The sequence below is a fragment of the Melanotaenia boesemani genome, chromosome 6, assembly GCF_017639745.1.
Source record: "Melanotaenia boesemani isolate fMelBoe1 chromosome 6, fMelBoe1.pri, whole genome shotgun sequence".
Lineage (NCBI taxonomy): Eukaryota > Metazoa > Chordata > Actinopteri > Atheriniformes > Melanotaeniidae > Melanotaenia > Melanotaenia boesemani.
Window position 1 is genome coordinate 15273894 of NC_055687.1, and position 16916 is coordinate 15290809.

General features: G+C 36.6%; 1 protein-coding gene across 1 annotated transcript; it reads right to left on the reverse strand.

Annotated features, from left to right (window-relative positions):
- Positions 1-1164: 1164 nt before the first annotated feature.
- On the reverse strand, positions 1165-12711 carry LOC121641389 (hemicentin-1-like). Its single transcript, XM_041987493.1, has 17 exons — positions 12435-12711; positions 12037-12303; positions 11887-11955; positions 8759-8938; positions 8218-8511; positions 6513-6791; positions 6155-6418; positions 5458-5730; positions 4964-5215; positions 4573-4848; positions 4199-4450; positions 3810-4085; positions 3362-3637; positions 2907-3200; positions 2491-2778; positions 2096-2350; positions 1165-1735 (listed from the first exon to the last, which is right to left on the reverse strand). The coding sequence occupies exons 1-17, from the start codon at positions 12601-12603 to the stop codon at positions 1647-1649; spliced, it is 4053 nt and encodes a 1350-aa protein (XP_041843427.1). The 5' UTR covers positions 12604-12711; the 3' UTR covers positions 1165-1646.
- Between the last annotated feature and the right edge of the window lie 4205 nt (positions 12712-16916).

The window sequence follows — 16916 nt, forward strand, 5'->3', positions numbered from 1 at the left end:
ATAAAAGCCCAGATTCACATTTACTGTATTCACTTCCTCGACTGGAACTGTACAAGCAGGATTTCTTCGCTTGAAACCTCTGTGTTGTACTGACTTCACTACATCATGAGACCAAGGCATCTTTTGTTCTCGTTTCTTGTACTGCTCATATTTACTGACCACAGCCAAGGTATTGTATACTTCATTAGATTGACTTCTTAAAGTATATTTCACAATTCTGTGAGTACTGTTTTACTTATTCTTTTTTCATTTTCTTTTATATTTCATATGCTGCTTAAAGGTGCTCCTCAGCAATATGAACAATCCTTGATTGTCAACACCATTAATGATGGTACGCGGAATTAAGTTGATTTGATTAAAAAAGTGTAGTTTATCATTGAAAAATGAGTGTTTTATATCTGAATAAGTTTTATATAAATTATGTTGTAGCTTCGCCTGTTGGACAAGCAGTGACAACTTCAAGTACAATCAGCACCCAAAAGCATCACCCAAGACAATGCTTCTGTAAAGGTGCCAACACTTAATATAGGTATCTCTAAGATTTTGTCAAAGCACCATTTGTAAACCCATTAAGATCTTCTGTCCCTGTGCATTTGGGTCATCCAGGACGAGGAGGAAAGATGGTGAACATACCTTGCCCTTGTCCACAATCAGCCATGTGCAATCAAAGCAAGGGTGAGTTTTTTTTTTTTTACCATTTAGAATAAACCTGAAATAAATGTCATTTTAAAATGTATTATTTGCAGATTTTCAAACAATTTAGAAAATGAACTAATTTCACTGTCTCTCCACCTCCCCTCACTATTCTTTAATCTGTCTGGAATTACGTAACAAACAGGGAAAGAACTCTGCCGTATGGGAAATAAAAAGAGGCGCAAGAATCTTCCCAAACCACAAGGCAAGAAATCTTTTCAAGCCAGTGTCCCCATATCTTAAGTACCACAAAATTGTTTGTGTTATGAGTGATCCAAACAATCTCTCCATATATGCTGCATGTTTTGACATTCATATTTTTTATATCATTACTTCTTTGTATACAAGTAGTATAATATAAGGAAAAACTGTTTATAAACAAAAGTTCACTGACAAAAGCTTCCATCCACTGTAACTGTGTTAAGTGGCACAACGACTTATAGTAAACTCTTTAATAAAGTCTTCACAAAATGAATTATGGTGTGTTTTTTATTCATTTGCAAGAAAATACAGTGAATCAAAGTACAATAATATGCATCCATTTACTCATATCTAAATAAATTATATCTAATATCATCATGCTTTTTAAAGAAAAAGTGCATGTGTGCATAAATAATTGGAATTTTTAATCAAGTGATTAAGGAAGAATTTAAAAGGACTACCCTGAGGATTTCCATTGTATTATAGTATTATATAACAGCAAGCATATATGTGATAGAATGACCTTAATTAATATGATATGGTAATAATTATGACTTTTAGCATTAAAATGCAACAAAAGACACATTACAATGACTAAATATTTTTTCTTTTCATTATCACTGCTAATTTACCATTAAAAATCCAGACTTCACTACGTATCATTTTCTTGTTGTTCCACTGGAAGAGCGTGGAAAGCCTATAGAGGGAGCAAGAGATCTTTCAGGCTGACTTGATTTCATCACATGGAGGACTCAATTAAATAGCACATGGGCAGAAAAAGCAAGCAGACCCATGGCTATCAGACCTTCCTGGGTGGAGACGTGGATTGCAGAAGCATGACCTGGAGGACATAATGAGAATTAAAAATGTCTGAGTGGAGAAGAAAGGACATTTACAAGATGAGACATCTGCCCTTATGTAGCGCCATTTTCAATATTGTTTTAACAACATTAATAATAACAACAAAGCGAAGAATGGATTAAGGTGGGTGTAATCATTTGTATTTTTCAAGCATTCCACAAGCATTTTGGAGTTAATAACTGGCACTTGATGATTCAAATTTTGCTCGTGAGTTAATAGATATCATAAAACTAATTTTGTTCAAGACCATTAAATACCACAGTATGGAGATATAACAATGATGGAAAAAATGGAAAAAAATGAGAAGGTGAAGACGCAAAGAGCAGTTGTGAGTACTTACTTAAGACAGTGAAAGTTTTGCTGGTGTACATTGTTATCTTTGTAATGGGGTTTGTCGCTCCACATGTGTATTTCCCCTCATTCTGTTTAGTTGCAGAAAATGTGATGACAGGTCCACCCTTTAGATCCACTAACTTATTGTTGAAGAACCATTGGAAGTTAGATTTTGGCCAAGAATCAGCAGTGCATGTCTGGTTAACCGTGGTGCCCTTTTTCCCTGAATCTGGGCCAGAGATATGCACAGACAGAGGGCCATCTATACAAAGACAGGACTGGTTAGTCAAAGTTATGTGCAACAAATGTATTATTACAATTGTGGTTCATTGATATGTTATCCTCCAATTTTGTGAAAACTAGTTTAAAATAAAAAGCGACTCTGCTTTCATCAGCACTTACAGTTTACTAGAAGGTTGTACTTGGGGCTCTTGTGATGAGCAGCCTTATTAGCAGCAACACACTGATATGACCCATTACTTTGCAATTTCAGAGTAGAGAAATGTAGCATGTTCTTCTCAGTGTGGCACCACTTGTGTAAATCAGGGTCACAAACACTCATGTTAAGGTCTATGCCGCCCTTCAGCCAGTAGATCATCTCATAAGGCCCAACAACGTGGCATGTGAGAGTGAAATTTTGGTTGTTTATTGGAGTTGTGTTGCTGAGGATCATCACTGACTTTATTGCCTCTTTAAGCACAGAAAATAAGAGAATGTAAAACACACGGACTGCTAATCAAGAGTAAAATGTAATAATATTTCATGCATAACATAACTTTTATTAAAAACGTCCAATTTTTCCCATAGAGTTTTCATACCTATGACTGTGAGCACTGTGGAGTTTGTGATGTTCGTTCTTGTCACAGGATTGTAGACCATACAGATGTATTCTCCACTCATATTTAAAGACAAAGGGCCAACAGTAAAAACTGAAGTGTTGCCCACCATTTTTCCCATATATATGTGCTGTGTATCATAGTGGCCAGTGCCATTTGGCTTAAACCACCAGCTGAAATAACTGAGAGGCACTGACACAGCAGAGCACTTGAAACTAATATAACTTCCTCTTTCAGCAAAAGCTGGCCCATCAATCATGGCTGCCTTCGGTCCAACTGCAAAAGGGGATACCACCAGTTTGATTAGAAAATGCTTTTTATCCTCCTCCTTTCAGCATTAAAAATGCAATACAATTACATCACGTAGGATGATATAAAAGCTGACTGTATAAATTGACAAAACTGAGAACCATGAATCCCTTAAACATTATACTCACAGTTGACAACCAGCTTGAAAGGAGCACTGGTCATGTTTCCTAAAGCATTTTTTGCCATACATTTGTAGTCTCCCGCATCAGAACGTTCCACTGACATGAACATGATCATGCTGTTATCCATGTTGAAAACAGTTCTGTTGTCCATTTGCAGTATTTCCCAGTCCTTCATCCAGTAAATGCGATCAGCAGGTCCAGTAACACTGCATGTTAAATTATATGGATGGCCTTCAATGGCAGGATTCATCTGTGGTTCTACTTGCACATTTTCTATTGGATCTGAAAGAAAGGAAAATCCACAGTACTTTTTAGGTTCTCATCTGAGCCACTCTTCCTAGTAAGCGGCATTTCTATGAATAATCATGTAAAATCCATTTAAAGTTTTACCAATAAGCGTTATTATTATGTAGGCAGTGTTTCAGTATTTGATTGGCTTAACACCTTTACTCACAGTTGACAACCAGCTTGAAAGGATCACTGATCATGTTTCCTAAAACATTTTTTGCCATACATTGGTAGTCTCCTGCATCAGAACGTTTCATGGACATGAACGTGATCGTGCTGTTATCCATGTTGTAAACAGTTCTGTTGTCCATTTGCAGTATTTCCCAGTCCTTCATCCAGTAAATGTGATCAGCAGCTCCAGTAACATTGCATGTTAAATAATACTGATGGCCTTCAATGGCAGGATTCATCTGTGGTTCTACTTGCACATTTTCTATTGGATCTGAAAACAAAGCAAAACCCATAAAATGTCTTTATTTCTCTCCTAAGCCACCTTATAAGTAACTTTTCCTTTTTTTTTGTCAGAACACATGAAAATATACATCCAAGTCTCACCAACAACTGTGATCATTATGTAGGCTGTGCTGTTTTTATTGGTGATGTCATTGAAGGCCATGCAGATGTATTCCCCACTTGATTCTTTGGTGAGAGGTGGTGTGGTAAAATTAGACATGTTAGAGACTTCAGAGCCATTGAAATACCATTTGTACTGGCTTGGAGGGGATGACTCCGCATGGCATCTGAGTGTGACACTGTCTCCTGTCTTCCCCACATTTGGTCCCATGATAGTTGGCATGTCTGGGCCATCTGAATACATAAATATAAAACTAATCAATAAACATTTATTTTTTAAAACTTCTATGCAACTTAAGATGATGTTCCAAAGTGCAGCATTTTCAGCATTTGATTGGCTTAACGCCTTTACTCACAGTTGACAACCAGCTTGTAAGGATCACTGGTCATGTTTCCTAAAGCACTACTGGCTACGCACTGGTAGGCTCCTGTATCAGAAAGCTTCATGGACATGAACGTGATCGTGCTGTTATCCATGTTGAAAACAGTTCTGTTGTCCATTTGCAGTATTTCCCAGTCCTTCATCCAGTAAATGTGATCAGCAGGTCCAGTAATATTGCATGTTAAATTATACGGATGGCCTTCAATGGCAGGATTCATCTGTGTTTCTACTTGCACATTTTCTATTGGATCTGAAAACAAAGCAAAACCCATAAAATGTCTTTATTTCTCTCCTAAGCCACCTTATAAGTAACTTTTCCTTTTTTTTTTTGTCAGAACACATGAAAATATACATCCAAGTCTCACCAACAACTGTGATAATTTTGTAGGCTGTGCTGCTTTTATTGGTGATGTCATTGAAGGCCATGCAGATGTATTCCCCACTTGATTCTTTGGTGAGAGGCGGTGTGGTAAAATTAGGCATGTTAGAGACTTCAGAGCCATTGAAATACCATTTGTACTGGCTTTGAGGGGATGACTCCGCATGGCATCTGAGTGTGACACTGTCTCCTGTCTTCCCCACATTTGGTCCCATGATAGTTGGTATGTGTGGTCCATCTGAATACATGGAAAATAACCTCAATTTTTTTTCACAGAAAATAAGTTCACCTATGTTTTTTGGCATTTAGCTAACAGAAAGCTGTGCATGGAAGACAAATTTCTCTTTCTAAATAATCTGATACTGTATCAGAAGGTGAACTATTGGCTTTGTGTATATATGTATTTTGTGATTTGGCAAAAAATTGCTCATTCACCTCTTCCTTTGTAAATAATAAAATGAGAGTAAAACATAGTCTTACAGTTAACTATGACTGCATAGCGGCTGCTGGTCATGTTGCTCACTAAATTGAAAGCCTGACAATGATGGGGTCCACTATGAGAGTGTTGAACTGGATTGAGAGTCAGCGTCTTGTTGTCCAAGCCAAAGATTGTTGTATTGTCAGCAGAAATGAGTTGGTCATCCTTGAACCACTGAATGCTGTGCACAGTATCAGGCACTTCACACTGCAGAGTGAATGACTTATGAAGTATTGCCGGTCCGCTGGTTCTCATGAGAACCGTTGTTAGAGGATCTATAAGAGACAGAAACTGGTGGTTTAAATTCACATGCCTGTGGGTTGAATATAACATGTGGTGACAGACAGAGCAGATGATTGAACATTTATATATATATATATATATATATATTTGTTTTGGCTGTTTGCTCCACTCTTCTTTGTTAAACGTAAAGCAAACTTCAGCAGTTAGCTTGGCGTACAGACTGTTAGATGACGAAATCCTCCCACAGTAACTCTACAACAAACTACCACTTTATAATTTGACTTTTGGGTGTTAAAACTGCTAGTAACTTTATTTTATAATGCCAAAATATTTCACTTGAGTGAATGGTTTATTTAGAGTGAGCTCAGAATAATGTCTGGCTGATATAAACGAAATAATAATCATAAAAAACTAAATATAACATTTTATAAAATGAAAAAGATAAAACAAGCTTACCCATAACTTGTATCACTGTGCTTGCATTGTCAAACCTTAATGTGACACTGTTTTGAACCATGCACGTGTAATTTCCTGAGTGGCTCAATGTAACATTCTCTAGTTGCAGTTGGGGACCATTTTGGTTCAGGTACACATCATTAAACATCCACTGGACCATTGCGGGAGGGTTGGACTCCGTTGAGCAAGACAGTGTAATATTTGATCCTGTTCTGTACATGTTCTCTGCTGGCATGGCCATTATTGCTGTATTACTTGGGCCATCTGATGATACAAGAGGGAATGATTTTATTATTAATGAAAAGATTGAAGTTTTTATACAGATCCTTAATGTAGGAATATTTTGGTTAAAACTTACAGCTAATGTTGAGATACACAGAGGGGCTAATTTCATGTCCAACTCCATTAGACACATTGCATCTGTAGGGCCCTTGGTCGTACCGGGTCACGTTGACTATGGTAAGAGTGGTATTTTCACTCTTGAGCTGTTCTTCACCGTCTGAAATGGTAGAGTTCCGCTTCAACCATTTATAAGACAAGGACGTGCCCTGAGACGCAGAGCACACGAGGACTGCTGTGCCATTGAATTCAACCAGGTTGGTTTCTTTCACCCACACTGTCACATTTGACACTGGGACTGCAGAAAGAGAAAAAAAATCAAGTCATTTTTATGTTTTTTTGTGTGAACTGCAGTAGAAAAAACACCATGAGTGCTCTCTTTATAGTAGATGGAAAAATGCAGAAAGACAAAAGTTTGGTATCATGTGTAAAGCTGAATTTCTTCTGACAGCAGTGGATAAAAATATTTATTTGGTCAGTCCAATAATTTATTGATTTCAAATGCTAAATAATATCCTAATTTGCAACTCTATGTCATGTTGGAATTTCACGTGATGCAAGATTTAGAGTCTAGAAAAATCCTTAGTTATCTTATTTGGGCTCTTCATGAAGCTAATTGATCTGAAAAAAGGCCATTTTAATTCCTGTCTTTATAAATTCCCCCCAATTAAAGCCCAAATTGTTCTTGTGTATGTGTGAAGTGAAAAAAGACTAACTTAAATACAAAAGTCAAAAAAGGTTATTACAATATTATTTCACTGTCACTAAATGGAAAATAGAAAAATAATATCATCATCATCACTGTGTATGATACAATGAATTTGTCTATGTGATTTATTTTGTCTGAAGTCTGAAGGATCTGGCATACCATAAAAAACAACCAAAAAGTTTAATGTTCAGAGCTGTCTAGTCTGAACCTTTTCCCACATGATTGTCTTTCACACAAATTCGATCAATTATTCAGTTTTAAAAGTCTAAATGACATCCTTTGGTCATAAAAAATGCAAACTTCCATTATACACTATATAATTATGCAAGAGACTATTCGAACCACATGTTTGTTTATCTGCACATTTTCCAACTGAATCAGTTAATCAGGAATGATCTCTCTAAAAGACTTGCTGTTAAGAAATTATTCTTAAGATAAGGAACCAGGGAGAAAAAGGCTGAGGTATGCCAAATGACCCAAGACCTAGACTCTTTATCAGTAACAACAGGTCTTACAGAGTGAAAAACCAGAGCCTGAACCTCAACATTAGCAGTGTGGAAATCCCACACAATCGGTAACCAACATCCAAAAAATAGCTTTGGGTTGTCTTTCAAGTGACTTAGAGAACTATTCACAAAGAGTACTTAAAGAAATGACAGGATATCTTATCTGAAAAGGTTCAGACTGTGTTTAAGGACTTGTTGTCAAACCTTTATTCCTAAAGATTTTTAAAACTGATTTAGCCTTGTATACTGTATTTGTTTGCACATTTCATGGATATTCCTGCACTTTTTCTTGATTACCCAGTTTGTCAGGAAATGTAGGCAGGCACGGTGCATTACTGTCCACTCACTGATATTACTTTGCCTTGTAATTATCTTATCTTTGCAGACTACAAGAATGTACCAGCTGTCCAAGAGTTGATATGTTTGTATATGTTTAAAGATTCATCTTCAATCAATATGCAATGTATAATGTTTAATGGAAGAATCAGTAACTGCTGGAAAGTTCTTACCTTGAACTGTCAGGCTGAACTCTTCTTGAAAACCGTTCACTTCCTCTAATTCATACACTCCAGAGTCATTCATCGTAACTGACGTTATAGTCAGAGCTTCCGTTGTTAAATTGAATGTTACCCTGTCCTTCCATTTGTTACTTACGACATAACCTCCTGGGAACTTGAACACGATCAATTTCTTGTTGAGCCTCCATGTCCCCATTTCGAAAATGACTTGGCTGAAAATTGTCACATTGCTTCCCACTGCTACAGGGTTGTTGGAGGCATATATGTTTTGGCTGTGCACAATATCTAGAAACAGACAACAAGAAAATATACTGACTCTATCAATAATCCCCACAAACATTGCTAAAAAAAATTATGAAAAGCATGAATAAAAACACTGAAGTGTACTTAAAAAGCACACCAATAACGATTAAACACATTTAACACTGTGAGCTTTAAACCATATCATAGTGTCATTGCCTAAGCTGAGAATTAATATAAATAGGGATTAAAGAATGTAAATGAATTAAAATTTGAAATTATTTAAATATACCTGCAAAGGTTATTGTGGACAGGATTAGGACAAAAAGCGTGGGAAACTCCATTCGGCTCTTCATTTTGATGAGAATTTCTTTTTCATCAAATGGGCTAGAGTAATTCAGATCTGCCAGCACTGTTTGCCACAGCACTCTAATCACCTCTGTTCTCTTGATGCAAATAAAATTAGCCAAATCTTCTTTCACAATAGTACAACACTGTCTGGGCCACACCTTCTTTTGCCATCATATACTGATGTTATGCTGGTTCTCAACCAGCAGTGTCCCTTTACTGTAAACCTTATTCTGTTGTATTGCAACTTATAACTAACAAAAATATTGTTTAATGATATTATCAAGAGCCTGGTGTACCAAATCGCTGAAACTGATGGACCAGTCATACTAGCACATTTCCAACAGAGAATAAGCTATTGTGCTGCAAATAATGGTTTCTAGGTTATATAGCCACAACATCAAAGGCAGTTAACCTTCCCTCAGGGGTATTTTCTTCACACACACACACACACACACACACACACACACACACACACACACACACACACACACACACACACATATATATATATATATATATATATGATACCCAACTTTATGTGTCTCTGTCACCAGATGACTGCAGTCCAATAGACTTATTGTGTCAGTGTCTGGAGCAAATAAACACCTGGATGAAGGAGAATTTTCTACAATTAAATGAAGATAAAACTGAGATTATTCTGTTTGGTAGCAAGAGAAGAGGGTCAGCATTGGTAAACACCTGGAGACTCGGGCTCTTAAAATCACCGACCAATTTCGTAACCTGGGAGTGTTGATAGACTCAGACCTGACTTTCAGCAGCCACATCGAAGCTGTCACTAAGACAGCTTTTTACCAGCTCAGAAACATCAACAGAATTAAAAGTTTAGTCTCCCAGAAAGACCAAGAGAAACTCATCCATGCATTCATCTCCAGTAGGCTTGATTACTGTAATGGTCTTTTAACAGGACTTCCTAAAAAGAGCATTAAACATCTGCAGCTCATCCAAAATGCTGCTGCTAGAGTTTTAACCAGGACTAAGATGGTTAGTCCCATAATGGTTTAGGCCCAGAATACATCTGTGATATGTTGAGAGAATATAAACCTAGTAGAGCTCTTAGATCCAAAGACTCTGGTCAACTAGTCCAAACCAGAGTCCAGACTAAACATGGAGAAGCAGCTTTTAGCTGTTATGCTGCAAACAAATGGAACAAATTGCCAGTGGAGATTAAACTTTCCCCAAATGTAGACATTTTTAAATCCAGATTAAAAACATTTCTTTTCTCATGCGCCTATGCGCAGAAAGAAGAAAGGCAAAAAAAAAAAAAAAAAAAAAAAAAGGCCAAAGACCATACACAATTTGTGTGTGAGAGAAATCTTAGCCAGGAATTAAATAAACTTTTTATTAATCTACAAGCAGCTTATTTAGTGTTTTGGATTTTTTGTAGCTGTAAAGTGTTTTCTGCTCTTTTTAAGTCGTTTCTCTTCAGGTAGATTTATGAGAAAAAACCACATATTTGCCCAAAAGGATTTTAATTGATAGAAACATACATAGATACATTTACTACAGAGCACATAAAAATATTTTGCAACACCACATCAGCTAATTTCAGCTTCCTTTTAAAAATCTTATGCAGCATCTTAAAAAATAAAGATGGAGACACATTTAACTTTGAGAATTGCCTATTTTCTGTAAAGATGCATGTACAACCCTTTTTTGAGAAGCACACACAGAGAAACAGACCATTTTACATTTTTACATAAACTGTGGACTTAAATATCTGTGATTGGTGGTATTTCAACAGATAACGGTGTTGGCTTTGTCTGTTTCAGTTATCTGTTGATTTTATCCCTAAAGGAGAAGAGTTAGGAGATAGCTTTATTATACTGACTCTCATGTGAGAGGTTACTAGTTTGAGACAGCGCAGTGTTTTACACAGTCCTTTTATTATTGTTCTGCTTTCCCTCCCTCTGGCAAATCACCACTTTTCTGTTTCACTCTTAGCTGGTAATGGTAAGAGTTTCATTAAAAGTACATGGTTAGAGTTACAGTTAATGGATATGGTCAGCTTGGCTTTACATAGAAAACAGTCTGGTGGAATGCTGCAAATTTACATCTACAGATTGTGACAAATTTGGGACATTTGAGCACAAGCATTTAATACACATTTGCTAATGAGACTGGACCCATTTCCTGCTTCACATAGGTAGAGACCGTGATTGGACCTTCCCTGACTTTATGTATTCACCAACATTGGCCCAAACTTGAACCCAATACCTCAAATGGTCTTTTAAACCAGTAGGGTTTTACACTTTAGCCAGACACACTGTGGTTTTCCAGTTTTCAAACCTCATTATAATAAAACAAGGATACGCACACACACACATACACACACACAGACACACACAAACACACACACACACACACACACACACACACACACACACACACACACACACACACACACACACACACACACACACTAACACACACACACAAAAAACTATTCTATTCTATTCTATTCTACAGTCATTTAGCAGACGCTTTTATCCAAAGCGACTTACATTTGAGAGTAAGAACAACACACATGAATTCAAACAAGATGGGACGTCATAAACAAGATGGGACATCATCAACTGTTTGCATGGGACATTTCTGAAAAGGTAAACATAGTTTGGCATTTACTTTGTTTAAAACCCAACCTATGACTCATACACAGTCTGATAATAAACATGGTGATCAGCAGGTTGCCTTCAATCCATCAAAGTCATCCAGTATCTGACTGAGTCACGAACACGAACCTGCAGAAGAGAAGGAGGTTTTCAAAGTTATTTGTCATTTTAATGATCTCACTGTGAATGTGTACATTGTTCTGCAGTAATTTTCTCTCTACATTATTTAGGCTAAACTGGAACTAATAAAATAATCATTCTATCTTTATATCATGTTAAAGACTTGAAAAGTTTTAAATTGATTCTGAATTTTGACCCTTAACAATCAATAATATTTTTTTCTTGTTTCTCTGGACAATGTTAAATAAACCACACACAAGCCAATAATGATAATAATCCCTCCATTTAAATTCTAGAGAACTGAGGTGAAATAACTTGCCTGGCAGAGAGAGAAGGAATCCAGTGAGGAGCAGTAACACATTCACTGCCTGCTGCTCAGATCCAGACTCTACAGAGAAAAGACACAAGAATGAGGCTAAGAACAAATAGCCTACAACAATGAGATTTATGGCTACAATAATAAACTTACTTAGGATCATGATGTGTGTGGTTATATTGCTGTGTGTGTTGGTGTAGTTGTTAAAGGCCGAGCAGGAATATGGACCACTTTGGTCCTCACTGACATGGAGGAGCTCCAACAATGTGCCTGTCCTGTTCAGAGGTTTTCCTCTGAAAGCCCACTGAAGCTGAGCGGGAGGGTTGGACTCCACAGAGCAGAGCATAGTCAGATTTGATCCAACTGAAAAGGAGGTAATGTCCAGTCCATTCACAGTAAGAGCCAAATTATCTGGGCCATCTTAAGAAGAGACAGCCAAGTATAAAAACACAGGCGTACTTCAAATTGAAGATTATTTTATTACTGAAGACGTCTTATTGTTTCTGGGGAAATATAGCAAATATTATTTGAATGAAAGTGCTCCAACTCACAGATGATGGTGAAGTTAACTGGATCACTGGTGCCATTGCTGACAGGATTAAACACAAAACACCTGAATGGTCCTAAGTCATCACGGGTCAAGTTGATGATAGTGAGAGTGGCGTTTCCATCAGAGAGATGGACTCTGTCGCTGGCTGTAACCTCAGAGCTGGTGTTCATCCAGAGGAAAGAGAGGAGGGATCCAGAAGCGACAGAGCACTTAATGACTGCTGAGCTCTCGAACTCAGTCAAGTGGGTTTGGTTCTTGCTGACCGTCACATTTGAAATGGGTTCTGCGATAGACCAATGAATGAGACAAAATGTTCATTAACTTAATGTAGACCACGAAGGCTCATTCTGGCTTTTTCATGAATTTCAAATTCACGGATTGAAAATATACAAAATGTTGGAATTCTATAATATTTATTTCTTAATTTGTCCATTACAAATGCCATGGTAACAAGCAATTATGTAATTCATCAAAATTAAGATCTATGTATTTTTCACTAACACCAACCATGTTTATGTATGATTATGCAAAAAAAAAAAAAAAAAAAAAGAGAAAAAGAAAAAAGAAAGAAGAAATCTACAGTACCAGTCAAACGTTTGGACACATTTTCCCATTAAATCAAATGGAAAGCATGTCCAATATCTTTACCAGTAGTGTACATGAGTAAAAAAAAGAACTTCTTCAGCTAATAAAACATATTTTCATGACATGTGTTGAACTTTGTTTAAACATGTGTATAAAATAAGGGAAACACTGACTGTGCACATTGATGAAGGTAGTATTACTAAATTGAGTAATTTTAAAGAAACTTTTCAACTTTTTCTAATCGACTTACACATTTCTGGGTCTAAAATAAAGAAAATAAAAAAGTGTTTTCCAATCAGAAGTCTTCTTTCAAGATTTATGATTTATTAATCTTTTGTCATAAGTTTAATTTAAATGAAGTGCATCTTTTCCTAAAGATTACTAATGAAAAATAAAACTGAAGACAAATCTACAACAATGTTTATTCTTTTATAACCTTGCAGCTGAAATTGTATTCTTAATGTCGTCTCACAGATTGATTAAAAAAAAAAATATATATGTAAGGACTATTGATGTTGGTGTTACTAAAAACACTGAAAATCTTAATATTAATCAGAATTTATTTGAAAAGGTTTTACTTCTGATATAATGATCAGGTAATATTAAGTTGACTTAGATTACACGATACCTTTAAAAAAAGCTCAGATACATCTACATTTTATTAAATAATGAATATGTCTTAATCATCTACATTTTTTTTATATGTGAGAGAAAATGTGTTAAACCGATTCTGAAATCAGAGGTTCTGTGAAATGAAAGGATCAAAGACACTAAACAACAAAATGACAAAACAAAGGTGAGTGGGGACAGACTGAAACCAGCCAGAGGACACAGTCATATGACTAAAAGGGCAGCAAAGCTAAAACACAAACCATCTATTACACCGAGGAACACACCTTTAACTTTTCTAGTTATCAGTCCAAATATCACGTAAAACCCATCAAAGAGCATTGTGTCATCCTTGTTTCTCAGTACAGCAAGGAACCTGTTCCAGTGAAAAGGGCAGTGTAAACAAATGATCAGCACTTTTTTCTGTCCCTTTTTCCGCCATTTACAATATACCTTGTCTTGTCCTTTCACCTTGCATGATGGATGGTATGGATAGTTTACATGTATACATATCATTCTTGTTTTACTCTGAAATGTTTAGAAATTCTATAAAAATATGTCATGAATTAATGATTGTAAGCTGTAAATGTACATGCTTCTTCCAACCTTGAACATTATCTCATCATCCTTACCCATAACTGTGACTGAAGTGTTGGCCCTCAGTGGGGGGTTCTGCACCATGTAGACTCCTGAGTCAGCCAGGGTGAGAGAACTCAGAGTGAGAGCTCCGGTGGTGACATTAACAATCGCTCTGCCACTGTAACCGGGGAAAACCGCCTGCTGGTCCCTCACCCACGTGAGGATGAGGGTGTCTCCCACTGCCCAGCTTCCACCGTTAAATGTCACAGAAGGATACAGTGACAGTGTCACGGTGCCCCCGACTACAGCAGGGTTGATGGATGGCTGCACCTCCACTGCAGCAGAGGCTGAAAAAGCTGACAAAGGGAAAAATCTAATGTTATGCAAAATACACAAAACCCACCACCAAGCTTCCAGTTTTAACCAGTTGGTTTTGATCCTGAATTCATCAGCATAACAGAACTTACCTTCCATTAAAATCAGAAAAACAAGTGCTGAGGTTTCCACAAGCTTCTCCATTTTGTTTCAGTTGTCTGACAAACTCCTTACTAGTTCACCTCTATTATAGTTATCCATTGTGTGCCCAGCCCCCTACTCATGCAGAAAACACAGGTCTTATCTGCAGGTGTTTCTGGGTATTTGGTGTTCAATCTTGACAAACATACAAAAGCTGATAACAGTTGTGTTTGCCATCCTGGGTGAAGTTTTGTTAAATGACAAATTATGACAGCAAGTATGTGGGGAATGATGGGAAGTAAGGAGTTGTGTGTGCTGTTTTATTTAACTTTTTTTTTTGCTCTATCTTTATAATGAAAAGATAACACATTATTGTTGTTTTTTTTACACATCAGCATCCTATCTACCACTACACCAATCCTTTCTTCCACAGGTTAGATTTTAGGGAGTTTCTCTTCTTTCCACCTTTAATCTTGATAATGTGTAAACACCTGACATAGGACTTATAGAGAGTCCAACACAAAGGTTTACTATCAGTTTTTCACATGTTTTCAATAGATTTACATTCAAAGTTAATTCAGCTGCAACTGCTTCACTTCATGATGTGCTCAACTATATGTTTGCAGTATAGGATGGCCTCGGTGAGTATAGGACTGAGTTTTTGTCGCAGTCTTAAGGTCCTCAGGAAATCCGGAGAGTTGCAGCCTGTGCATCTCACAACACAAACACAACCAAGAAAAACTGCTGTTTGGTATTTATACAAATGCACATAAAGATCAACATGTTGGCATTTGAACCTCTGGCAGAAAAAAATTAGGATGATGTATCTGAAGAGATCAAGTAAAATATTTTCCATTTGTTTTCCTTTCAAAGGTGTGTCAGTTAGAGAGTTGATAACTGAGGAACGGTTGTTGTCACCAGGTCACTAAACATGTTCTCTTTTTCTCTAAAACTGAAGACAAAACAGTTAGTAAACAAGCTGTTATAATATTCCTGTGTTACATCGTGTGGATAAATAACAAGTTAGTGCTTGTTGCAGTGAGTTTGTGTGTGCGTGTTCATGTGTATATGTGAGTCACTTGTTGGGACATTCCAGAATTGGAGGACATTTTACGTCCCACCCGTAAAATTCCAAGTAATTGAGCACAATACACTAATACATGCACTGCTGGTGTAAATTACACTTCCCCTGAGAAAAACAATAAAAATATAGTTGTTGGAAAATATGTTCCAAATTATTATTAAAATTAGAGCTCAAGCATCTAAAATGGGATTTTTCTCTTGTCCTTTCTTCTAAATGACAAACTTCCATGTCAAATATAACCATTGGAATAAGTTTTTAATGCATTTTTTTGGGATGATCTTGTCTAAGTGTTTCTCTTTTATTACTGAAACAGTTGAATTTAATAATTAGCATATTTTAAATAATAGTAATAATGTGCTGAACTTGTGTCCCACAACATCCATGCAAACCTGTTACCAAAACCTGTTTAGCATGGCAGAAGAAGAAAAACAGTGAGTCACATAACACAGAGGAAATGACTCATCAAGATTTATGCTGACAGCATGGGCAGACCAAGGTTAAGGTTAAGACCAATTTTTTCGTATTTTCCCAATCACTGCAGCCTTGGCTGAGAGTGTCACTCTAACCAATGCAACCCTGTTACTCATACTGTAAAATGAACCCAAATTGATTTAGTTTTTTTCTTTATTATATATTATAACTAACTCTGTCTTCAGTATTAACAGTAACATTACATTTCACAGCTAGCATATTTTCCTGAATTGAAGCTAATGATAGGGTGGATTTCCTTTCATTTTTGATTGATTTGTTTGTTTATAATGCTATTTTCAAAAATGCATGACAAAAAATACTTAAATAGTTATTTTTTCAAATGTTTCTATGCTCAAATTGTCCTCCAATGCTGGAATGACCCTCAGAGTTGTGAACTAGTCTTATGTGCAGAACTAGTCTAGGACAGAAGGTTTCTTCTGTTTACTTTTAGCACCTTCTCTTCATTAAAAGATATATCTGTTTCACTTTCAGTGTATTAACAGTGTTTTGCATCACGTCATTAATGACTTGTGGTATGAATTCAGAACAGTTTCACCATCACAGTGTCGAGTGGTCAAATGACTGCTTATCGACCTCTCCGTCAGCTTTGATGATCAGTGAGATGGTAAACCGCCTTTTTGATCTTATGCCCGATTTAATCTTTCACCACATCAATGTTCTGTCTCTGGTCAGTAGAAC